We start from the raw sequence: 12,541 nt of genomic DNA, 5'->3' as shown, positions 1-12,541 counted from the left end.
CCCAAGTCACACTTAAATTCTGGATAAGTAAGTTTCTGAGCTACTGACTCCCCTCTTATTTTCTCCTCAAGGTTGTGTGCAACCAAGAAACTGCATTTCTGGCAACGTCTATGATAAAATAACACAATGTCCCATTAACAGGCCTCAGGTGCGTTAGAAGTTGCTAGTGCAAATCTTTTTGGGGCTCAAGGAAGGATACTCAAATATTGGGTAACACACTCTGACTGGGAAGACTATCAATAGAGTTTCACAATTTGTTTATATAAATGGGCCAACACTTTTAAAAGCACTTCAGAGCACTTAACTAAAGCAAACAAGCACTTGAACTTTAAATATCTAGCAAGAGAAGTCATTGACAAGTATGACTTGACTTAGTAAATTCTAGTATCTTTGCAACCTTTCATTCATACAGTCTTGTCATGAAGAGAAGCACCAGGCTCTCATCTCAACTTCAGCTCTGCTGTAAGATACAGAACGAGTGGGGTGAGGAACCACCTAGTCCCCTTCTGTATCTCTTTGTTAAAGCAAACAGCTTTGCTGTTTCCTATACGGCGATCCTTGGTCCATAAAAGTCTTTATAAAGCAGCTTCTGATTTGAAAACTTACTCTCTCTCTCTTATTTGGCCCTTAAAGTAGGAATACTTCATCTTACAAACCTCGTTTGCCCTGATATCCGTGGTAGCTAAGCCGTTATTTGGGAATACAGCATTTACCAAACACCATCCTATTAATTCCCCAAAGCTCTGGTAATAACTTTCTATACTCAGGACTGGGTACCTTTGGTAAGTGTTCTCATCGTGGTGCCAGTGTCACATGCATTTTTTATGTCTTCATATTTATAACACACCCCTCCCTGGCTACTGCACTATACACAACCACACTGGTCATTTCCTGACCAAATTAGTGTGATCTGATCCACATACACTTCTCTGCTGATAAACCAGCACCCAAATGGGTAAGATGAAAGATTATTCTGGAGTTCTGGACTCTTGGGGTTTTTTTTTAAACTGACACTTAGCTCAAGTACTAAGCTGGCCCCAAGAAAAAAGGTGGTGTTTAAAACAGGTATTTCTGATCAGTAGCAGGTGAATCTCATTCCCTAAAATCCTGCAACATACCTTGATTTTTATTTCTCTCTCAATGTGTTTTGCACATAGTCGGCATAATGTGGCAGAAAAGAGGTGGAAGAATAAACCTTTACTTTAACCTGGTCATTATCATCTTAGAAAAAGGAAATAAAGTATTTTTAAGCTATATCCTGGTGCTCAATGGCCACACTGGGATTTTAGTTTGCTAGTTTTAGGGGACATGCAGCATATTCTGGAACTGGCTGCTTGGGATTTGTACTGATTAGCCTGGTAATGAACATTCTCAAAACACTATTGTGGTAGAAAAAAACTCCACAGTTGATACAGTTGAAAATATGATCCACTCAGTGCTAAAGCCTCAGACTATGCACAGTTCCTAGAAGAAATAGCTTTGAAAACTCTTTGAAATACCATGCAAGTCATAATTGGGTTTTAATGTATAAAACGGCTCAGTAATTTAAATGTTTGGAAAAGAAAACAGTCTTTCCTAGAGTTTATGAAGTGATAAGTCTATTTCTTAGAATGATTAACTATGCAACCTGATTTTGAACACGAGCATCTCCTAGCATATGCTCTCCACAGCTGACACCATGAGAGCAAACAGTTTTACCAAATTAATATTATAGGACCCAATTCTGATATTAAATTCCCATTCCTCGCCTCCCCGCCTTGAGTAAGAGCCTTGTTTTTTACAGAAGTAGTTTTACTTCCTATTCTTAAACAAGTGAAGTCAGGATTAAGCTCTGCTCCTCATGCATTTGGGTCTACTGAATGACAAATTAGATTTGTATGTACAGGATGCACAACATGACATTTCCACTAGAAACTAAAGGAAAAAAAAAAGAAAAAAAACCCAAAAAACCAAAACCCCAAACACAGAAAATGAATGACATTCAAGCATAATACAATACTCATTCATTTATAGAAAACTTTTAGTAGCAAATGCATATTAGAAAAACAGATGAAGTACAGCCAGGACAGCATTAAGAATGCTTTTGGGTAGAATGCCCCAAATAATGTCCCATTTTAGAACAGTGATAAACCAAGACTATGACAAAAGAAAAAGCAATTCAGTTTTGAACACACTACAAATAAGTAACAAGATCTAATCATTTAGAAAGTCCTTAAAGAGCCCATGGCTTTGGTAGAAATGAATTAAATGGTGAAGTGAAATTAAAGAATAGAAGAATAAACTTAGACAAAATTACCTGAGAGAGGAAAAGAGACAAAAGCAGTGAAAAGAAACAGACCCATGGAAAATACTACTTCATTCTAATAATAGATTCATCAACAGAATATCTGTATGCACTAACACCTAATTTGAGCATCCTGAATTCTGATCCTGATTTCCCGAGATGGCAACTACAATATTAAAAAAAAAAACAACTTAAATTGCTCATTACTAGAAATAGATTGATTTGCATGAGAAAAATGCAGAGTTAAGATTCCCATTTCATTTACGAATATTAAGATCCTAAAATAAAGTCTCAAAGTAAGTCCTAACTCCCAGGCTAACACTTCCCTCCTTTTGGTGACAGCATCATTGCCCCTGGGACCTGGGAAATGCCATATGTGGTGGCCACAGGCAATAGGATGTTTGTGTGAGCCCAGAAAATCAGGACAAGGGCTCAGGAGATGAGCGTGAGAACTTGCAATTCTGTCTGGTATTCAAAACCAAACAAACAGGGAAACATCCAAGTGAGAAACACCATCAACAGCAAAAGGCCTGACTTTACTTACGGCCATCTGAGGAAGAGCTGTGGCTATGCTCAACTTTTCTATTTGTCAGTAGCTTTCCTACCTTAAGCAAAACTTGCTGGTGCACATGGCCAGCTACTTCGTTTATTTTTAAGCACATAAATGTAAAATTGACTAAAGACACACAAGTTTACCCTGGTGCAGAAGCCAATCGCCAGAGTAATCCAACGTGGTGTATGTTGGGCACAAGATGTTGGCTGATATCCTGCAGTCAGCACATTTTAAACTGCTTACTGGTTTTAGGTTTTAAATTGCCTACCAAATACTAACTTAAGTTATATTTGGGTTGGTTTTTGGGGGGGGAGGTTGAATTGGGGAGAGAGAGAGGGGAGTGGATAGTATTAAATTTAATAGAAACAAATCACCCAGGTATTAAAAAAACAGCAGTTACTTTACCTGCTGCTCTAGAGAATAGCTCGGTAATATAAATTTCAGTTTTCCCATACCTACAGCTCCAAGCTGAACATTGGGTTGTCTGAGTTGCCTTTATCCCCTGAACACTACATGTGAGAACTCTTAATTTTGTGTTCTAGCACTTTAAGCAGAGTTGCTTATAAAGTTAAGAGCCACCTTAATGTTCCTCAAAACTATACTGAAGTACCAGACAACCCTTCCTTGTGAAGGTAAGAGTTTGTCAACTTCTAGGACCTTCAGCCACTAACCCCTCTCTCATCCAAAAGTACCTAACACATTTCCCTTTTAAACTTACTGAACATTTACAGCAGCCAAAGCACATTTTCTCACATGACTAAAATGCTGTCTCTGATGGCCCTGGACTCCAGCAAACTTCAAGAGCAGGACCAAAATTTAAAAGGTTGCTTTAAGGATTAAGCCTGAGCCCTTGCTGCACCTGAAGTGACACACTTCAGGAGGCAAACACCCCTCCCACTGCTGGCTGCGGTCTCCCACCCCCCAGCAACTCCGGCGTGCTCGTTCCACCGGACAAATCGCAGAGGAGAGGGAGCGAACCCCCTTCATGGACTCACCATCCTTTTCTAGTCACATTCACTACGCATTGCATTAGAAAATCGTAACGGTGTTAAAATATTTTGGCAGGATTTGTTATGGCCAGATCACTCACTTCCTTTGGGACACACAAAGCCTCCTCTGGCAATGAAACAGCCCAAATGTCAGCAAATCCTATAGAACAGAAAACGGTCTGTCAATGTAAAGCCTAAATGAATCTCCAGTTAAGCAAAACAAAACAAAACTGTACAACATAAAAATTCACATACAGAAAAAAGAAACAACCTAGAAATGTTCACTTTTTATTAAGGTTTCTTTTTTTTTTTTTTTCCCCACCCTCCAGAAACTTTTGAGCAGCATTACAATGAATTCATCACAAGGTGCTATTAGAGCACAAGCTCCCTCCAAGTGTTACCAATTCACGGACAGATTAGAGGGCACATTAATAACATAGTTAATATGAAGTGTTTAGAGCCTTTACATCAGTGACAAATACGACTCAGCCAAATTTCCTGACCATTGAGGCCACGGAGGAACAATTTGGTAGATTTCATCAACAGTTCTAATTATGTTCCTGTCAAGTCGAGAACAAAGTAATCCATAACTGGGGGGCTGCTTGGAGACAGTGCCACGTGAGAGTAATTTATGCCCAGGGCCCCTCGCTGTAGTTAGTGTGCACAACGCTTGACTAACAAGTGGGTTCAAAAAAAGGAATTTATTAGGGAAAACAGCCCTCCAGCTCCGAGCAGCTCATCAGGTGCAGGCTTAGCAGGAGTTATGAGGCAAAGTCTTCTTGTTTATAAAAGCACCTAAAGTCCACACTGGCCTCAGTGGGGTTTAAATCATGGGATTTCAGCCCAAGGCTTCTGCTGGAGCTGGGTAAGCCCACTGCCAGGGCCAGAGTGCAACCCAGCCCCCTTTAAAATCATCCCAGTCCTTGGGACAGTGGCAGCATCACTCAGAGGCCGAGTGGTACCAATGCCCTTTTGCAATCCTATAAATAACATGCTAATGAAAGATGCAAAGGGATTATTAGTAACAGTAAACTAAAATGTCACAATACACGATGTGTTTCTTACCACAGCCCAACTGGGAAACAGGCTGAGAAAGGGAAAGGGAGGGGAGGAAGGTAAATGGGGGAGAAGCTGTCATGTAATTTTGAGTCATTTTCCACTGTGATCTATATTGGGATACAGCTTCTATCCTTTCAAACAGGATCATTTTATACATGACACTCCTGCTGCATTTCACAAAAAGGCAGGAATGTCTCCCGAGCGCTTGAAGTGCAAAGCCTGGCAGCGGTCATTCAGGATCAGTTACTTGCATACACAGTGAGATGTTAGAGAAAGTAAAATGATGCATTCCAAATGTATTTAAGAACAGTGTCTGTAAACAGAGGGTAAAATGGTGTTCGCAAAAAATTAGGTCCATGTGAGAAACACAAAACACTTAATGGGTTCTAAAGCACAGTTTTCTGAAGGCAGCTGTGGGCATACACTACTGCCAGCAGTTTTAGGTTTTTATTTAGCAAGACAAAACCCACAGCATTTAGTGGACCAAACACCAGCTCAGATAAGGGAGTGGTCAGACCAAGGACCCACTTCAGACTGATTTGCTGTGTAGCCCCAGAAAGGCTGACTTCTTCACCCACATTTCCCACTGCTAGAATAGGTACAGGTACACAGATCTGTACAAAAATGACATATCCTGCCAATGGATTTTTAACTATAAAAATGTTAGTGGCTTCCCTAAACTATTGGTTTCAGCTACATTTTAAATTACTAGTTGACTACAGGCACAGAGGAAATGCAGAGCACAGCTGGGGAGCACTACATCAAAACCCTGAGCTTCTCCTTTCACAATCTACTAAAGTTTCTTACCCAGATTTGCTTGAACCTGTAAATTCTCTGACATCAAGTCTAGGGACTTTCCCAGCACCTACTGAGTGGGACAGGATTAGTCTCATGTAACTGAAGCTTCACAGATTTATGATTACTTGCTCCCAAGGATGAAAAAAACCCCACACTTTGAAAGCAGGGGTGGCTTTGCAAGGAGGCAAAGAGGAAAGAAAAGGACACAGCCCCATTCTGCAGATGTGAAAAGAGAAACATCTCTGCAAGTCAGACAGTAATTCAGAAGCCAAGCAATGCCTGGACGTTCTAATTCCCAGACTCGTGATTCAGTCACAAGACGTGCCTCCTTTCCTGGTGAAATGTCATGCTGCTGCATGCTTCTGTTACAGAACACATCCTAACCAAGTGTAGCAAAAGCATGATGATCCCATTAAGTATCTAACATCTAATACCTTGTGAAAACTAATTTAGTGCTTTATCAAATCTCTAGTTTGTATGTAGAGCATAAACTGGCTACATTTGCTAATAGGGCAGATTGACCCGTCCCATATATTATCAAACCACATCAAAGCCTGCTGGAGGACGTAGCCTTAGCCACTTATTATCCCTTGCATTAACTCTCTCACTAGCTACTCAACCAATATATTTTCCTGTAATACATCTGTCATGATTTTGCAGGGAAATCAGCAATTCTGAACAGTGCAGCAGTTAGATAACGGGACTAAACCCATCATGGTTGCCTGGCTTTCCAACCTACTGCTAATTGGCATGGACAGAAGCCCTTAGAGCTGGGCTTGCACAACAGCACACCACTGCTGGGCCCTAGAGATTTGGCCTCTTAGTTAGATTTGTATTTTTAGAGCTTGAGTCATTCACATGATTTCTTCAGGATTTATTACATGCAAGAGAAATAAAGTTGGATGCCAACACCTTCAAATTTACAAGATCTTTTTTCTTATTCCTTTTGGCAGAAAAAGGTCGTATTTTGCAAGAGAACATGTGGCTTAGTAATCAGGAAAAAAGTGCTAAAATATTAGTAATAATAATGTTAGCAATACTAGATACAATGAGAACATCTTTCTTGGCTTGGATGCCATGCAATCATATTCCCACGTGTTTATTTAGGGTCTTACTTGTGACACTGTATAATGAATTATATATCTGAAGTCATGTCTCTAACGGTCTGGGAACTTGCAGATATGGCTAATAGAGGGTCTGGTTGGTTGTTTTGCTTTAAAATAACAATTGCTAGTATTTTCTGATAGATAATGTTTGTCTTCGGACTTGGAAACCCTGAGCCATTACACTTGGGTCTCTTACTGACCTTTCTGACCATGTGACTACCTATCATCACTGGAACCCAGGAGTTAGTGGTGGAATATGAAAAATAAACTAAAATAACACAATACTCTGTCTTCAAACAGAAATCCACTCAATAGAAATATAAGATTCTTTCACTTTGCATTTGTGATTGTATGTAGTTCTGAAATATAATTATATCCATCATACCATCCTACTTGTTCACATTTAATCCTACATTTATTTTCTCTTTGTACGGCTTCTCAAGCACTGTCATCTTCTTTTCCCTTATAACTTCTGGCCCCTCATGTCTTTAAACACTAATGTAAACAAGTCAAAGGCATTTAGGGGGGCATACGGGGGTATTACTAGGAGGTTTGTATAGTTTCTTGGTGATCCCCGATCGCGTTGTTGATGGATCATTTTTAATCCAGAGAATATTAAAAACTGCTTACAGCCCAGCTGTGGGTTTAGTATCACCAACAAAGGCAGGCCAATACAGTAGTTTTTCTACAGAGTAAAACTTCTAACAAGTAAACTTTTAGCCAGGGAAACAAATTAGATAACAACAACAACAAAAAGGCGGGCAGTGAGTTAAAACTTCACAATTCTGTGTTACTGAATTGAACTGCAAGTCTTTGGAGCTTTATCCCCCTCCCTTCCTTTCCCTCTATATTTTTCTTCTTCTGTTTTTATGCTGAAATCACAGGAACTACGCAGGCTAGCAAGGCTGTAATCACTCAGCAGGAACCTGGCACAAGCACAATGCAACCACCAGCCAGGCAGCAGGAAACTGAAGGAAATCTCTCTCTCCCTCCCCCCCAGGTTTCTTAAAAGGGGCTCGGCGTGAATGAATCTTCCCGGTAGCCACCAACAATTTCTTATTCCTTCCGAGCAATCATCAATTTCAGCATCAAGTGGTTTAGTGGCTCTACAACTGGTAGTGGCAGCGGAGTAAGCCCAGCATGCAAACGTTTTGGCTAATTTAAAACCCTTGTGCTGCCGAATCAAACATGACAAGACAACAGTAAAAAGAGAGGCTATTATCCCAAATGAGAGTTGGCGGATGGCTGAAATTGGCTTGAGTGGCAGAGACAAAAGAGGTGGAAGAAGCAGGGACAACCAGGCATGATAATAGCAAATACAGTGTGCACTTTCTCCCCCACCCCCAGTGCATTCATACATACCCCACCTGGAGGAAAAAGGGAAACATTTTCGAGTTTCATGGCCAGGCAGAAAAAATACACTTAAGAAGATTCAAAATAAATTAATACCTGGTAAAGCATCTGCCGCACAGATACGGGGAAACATAACTTTAGAGACATCACCCTTTCAACAGAAACCCTAACACTCCAAAGACAAAACCTGTGACTTCCTACCTGAATTCATGTCCTGCTGCCCCAAGTTCATTCCCATGAGCTGAGAAGCAACTGAGTTAGGACAGAATAACTTCAAAATGAGAATTATCTGCAGCGGGGCTACTGGTGAATAGCTGCTACACACAACAAGCTCATGAAGAGCCCAGATCTCCAAGAGTTGCTGGGGAGGAAACGTGGAGGGCAGAGGAATTAATTTTTCAAGGCAATTGGGAGACCACAAGCATTCTCACGATGTTGAGAGCCATGAACCCTGGTGATGGCTTGCAGCTCACAGAATGATGACCTGTGGGATCACTGGAGAGCAAGCAAGTTGTCTTTTGCAAGATTAACAATTTAAAAGTGCTGAAATTAATTTTGTTTAATAGCTGTGGGTGCAGACTCCTTACAAAGTAGGTTGCAAGGTCAGCAAGCCTCCTAAAGCCTTTTAAAATGCAGCTTTTTATAGGGACAGTAGATTTAGGGTGGCTTAGGGCTTAAAGATCTGAAAAGCAAAAGAAGGCTAAGAGGTCATTTCCTACCACTTCCAAATCCTGGGCGAAGACATGTTCTCTGTTTTGCTTCTCACTTTATGACATACACTTATTGGTATATTTAAAGCTACTTGAGGCAGTATGGGTTTCTTAGGGTAGGACAAAGTGAAAAAAGACATTAAAATCAACCATGAGAACCTTGATTAACCAGTACATAGCAGGCTCATCAGACTCATACTGGAACATGCCCACCTGTGTTACAAAAAAGCAGTGGGAGACGAGAAAATAAATCTGGGAGACGAGAAAATAAATCTAGGAGACTGAGAGACTGGGGAGGGGAAAGACAAGGGCAGGGGGAGTGCTCACACCCTTGCCATCATTCAGAAGTAGTTCACCTGTGATTCACATCTGCCTCCTTATGCAAGATCATTACACTCTAAATTACTGTACTGTACAGAGTGTTTCAAGGAACAGCTGGGCTCAACACTAAAACCAAAACCAACCATTTAAAAGGGATGTGCTCAGCTTCACACCCTAGTACATGTGAGCTATTGCTCACAACATAGCAGAATCTGCTGATTAGTGCTCCCTTCTAGGACACTTTTCTCCTACATTTTTACCAACAGCATCCAACTAACTGCACAGGTAAAGTTCATAGTGTGTGCCAGTCTGGGAGATAGAAACAGGGAACTAGTTTTGCACCATTGTGCAAGATGGTCTGAATTTGCTGAAAATGAGCAACATTGCCTTGAAAAATATTTGCATTTTGTGCATTTGGACCTGTGTGAAAGGTGGACTCATGAATTTAAATAAAAGTCCAATCCCCAAAAAAGCACACAGCCCAATGTAAAGAAATATTCCGTATGTATAGAAACCCACTTGGTCTCACAAACATATTCAGGGAACCGAGAACCCCAGTGAAGGACACAATCACAATGGATATAGCATGTGGGTTTGTCTCATCCTGCCCACTTCTTTTAAATCTTTTTCCCCATAACATGAAGGAAACATGTGGCTTAGTTTTCAAAGAAAAACCAAAACCAGTAACGTGCCAAACATCAGGCATGCCAGCTGTTCATAGATAGCCCACCCCGGGACAGGTAAGTGCCACCCAACAGAGAAACCTGTATCAGCCAGCCATACAGGCAAGCAGGAACACTCCAGCCTTTGCAGTGTGTTTTCCTGCGTAACCAAACTTCATTACTGTGCTCCTGCAGACAGAGGGGCCCCTTCCCTGGCAATGAGGTAACTGATGGTCATTAGGGAGGACAGAATTAATTCTGCTGCGAGCCTGGCGCTGACAGTGGCCGAAGCGAACACATCAGCCATTTTTCTCAGCCTCTTCCACAGGGAGTTGGAACAAAGAACGGAGCCCTGGGGAAATACTGAAGACATTACAAGAAAATAATTTTAGATGCATATGAATACTGCCACCAAATACTGTGTGCTTTCAGGCTGATATATGCTGGTGTATGTGGTGTTTGTTCCCTTTCTTTGTCTCAAAGTTGAATTCATATCCTCACACAGCACTCCAAGGAAAGTCCAGTTCACAGTTCAGCAAGGAACTGCTTAAAAGGCAAGCCTGATACAGGTCCTTAGGGCACCTCATCCATCCTGCACTTGGATGGCATTCTCCACCAAGGGACCCCATTAGGAAGGAAGGGAAAACTGAAATCCTAACCCAAAGCAGCCAGAAACAGCACCAGCATACTGGTGTAGCAGCGATGGATGAGCCTCCATTTGTCTTCAAAGCATGGGAAGCCAATATATCTGCTTCAGAGCAAACTCAACTTTACTCTCCAACCTTGTAGTGTACTTAAAGGTAAAATGTATATCATCTTTCTATCCGTGGATAAAGCCACAGAGAAGTGTCACCGAAGACTCCAATTAAACAGATTGGAAGTGAAGCATTTCCAGTGCAACTCCATACAGCAAAACACCCTGAGATGCACAGTTTAAAATCAATTGCCCAGGAAGGCATTGCCACAAGCGACAGCTTCCTTTCCCCTCCACACAATGGAGTAACTCAGAAGCATCTTATGCTAGTACAAAGCTTGCTGCAAAGTGCAGTTGCTGTAGGAACGCTATCAATACCGGAGGTATCACAGATCCTACCCTCCCTGCAGAAGGTTAGGCCCTTCCAGGCAGGAAGAAACAATATGTTTGTTCTGTGGCCAAAGTAATTATAGACTTGCCTATATTGCTTTATATTTCTCTTTTCATAAAAGAGCTTTGTATTGGTGTTGAACAAGCTGAGTTATGAGACTGGAAGTCTCCAACCTAAACTTAGGTCTGGCAGAAGTAGAAAGAGCTTCACTCACGTCAGGAAAGGTGATTCTGTTTATGCCAGGATTGAACATGGCCAAATATTCAACGCTGCCCATTAAAATATTTAAGCTTAAACCGGTGTAATTCCCTCATGGATAGTATATTAAGTATACATCGTCAGACTTCTCTTCACATGTGAGTGGAGCAACTATGTAATATTACAGGAGGAACTCACATTCTTCATCCATGGGGGCAGTTCTAAGGAGAACACAGAGATTCAAACAACTGTAACATGAAACACGCTTGGTAGAAGAATATTGTATTTTTGAAAGCTGGTCACCTGCTTATAGGAATCTCTATCCAGGGCTCTTACTTACATTTCAGGGGTATCTATTGTTCCAGGTGAGATCCTCCTGCACCAGGAGCTGTACAAGGGCAATGAGAGAAGACCACCATGACCAATACACAATGTGATTCAAAGGCACCAGCCAGAGAGCTGCTGGGAGCACACGTATTTCTTGGGCTCCAGCCAGGAGCCTAAACCTAAAGGTTACCCTGTCCTGGTGTAGCACCATATCACCTCTAGCGCCAATTAGGCTGACCAGAACTGGATATATCTGCCTGCCTATTCAGTTCATATCAGGAAAAAATGAAAGAGAAAAAAAGGGAGAGGGGAAACAGCCAGCAAGGTCAGGCACTTACGTATGAACCGCATACCTTCTATGAGTAACAGCAACACGGACCCAAACCACCAATGCAGCACCAGAAACTGCCTCCTCCTGCTCAATGCACAATTAATTGTTAACAAGGCATCTCACTCCAAATGCCAGACCAGTTCTCTTCCTGCCTGTGTTCAAGATCACAAAAATATCTCCCACCAAAAGGCTTTTTACGTATCTGTATTTGCAGTCTCTGAATCCAGCGGGAAGGCTAATCTAGGTATTCTGCCAATCTACAAAACCTAAGTTGTGTGGACTAAAACAAGGAGAGCTGTGTTCTCTAACATGCTAAGAAAACTCACAGGGTGTCATCCCAAGTGACTGCAAAAACCACATGGATAAGATGTCTAACAAGACTGTCCCAAACCTCATGATTAAACTCTTTGCCTCAAAGTTTTGACCTTTTTTTTTCCTACATGGCAGACTTTGAATAGGTCCTGGCCAGCAGGAGAGTGGGGAAGTACAAAAGCCACACTCTTCCATCTGCTTCTCCTTGGGATCAAACACTTCTCACAAAACAAATGTCTTGCCTCAAAAGCTTTTTTTTTCTCAACCTGTAAAATTCTAAAGACCTCTTAAAAAAATTCTCACAGCCTAGAAGATGACAGTGAATCATGAAGTCCAGCCACCTCCTCACCATTGCTGTGCCTCAGTAGTGCCCACAGTATGACACTAAATTTGAATGCCTTGCAAAAGAAGCGGGAGAGGGGAGAGTGGGAAAAATGAGACCGAGATCTTGAC

At 41.5% G+C, this 12,541-nt stretch overlaps 1 protein-coding gene across 7 annotated transcripts in view; it reads right to left on the bottom strand.

Moving 5' to 3' along the window:
• The window catches only part of ESRRG (estrogen related receptor gamma), a 374,892-nt gene that overhangs the window by 224,705 nt on the left and 137,646 nt on the right, over positions 1-12,541 (bottom strand). For 3 of the 7 annotated variants that reach the window (XM_039568398.1, XM_039568399.1, XM_039568397.1), the window contains one exon: positions 3,833-3,986. The exons of 3 other annotated variants lie outside the window; for them this stretch is intronic. In XM_039568398.1, the coding sequence (XP_039424332.1) occupies positions 3,833-3,867 (35 nt within the window). In that variant the 5' untranslated portion in view covers positions 3,868-3,986. The remainder of the gene's footprint in view (positions 1-3,832; positions 3,987-12,541) is intronic. One more of the 7 variants, XM_010393587.2, reaches the window with a different exon arrangement.

The sequence above is a fragment of the Corvus cornix genome, chromosome 3, assembly GCF_000738735.6.
Source record: "Corvus cornix cornix isolate S_Up_H32 chromosome 3, ASM73873v5, whole genome shotgun sequence".
In the NCBI taxonomy this organism is placed as follows: Eukaryota; Metazoa; Chordata; class Aves; order Passeriformes; family Corvidae; genus Corvus; species Corvus cornix.
This window is presented reverse-complemented; position numbering and strand designations above follow the sequence as displayed.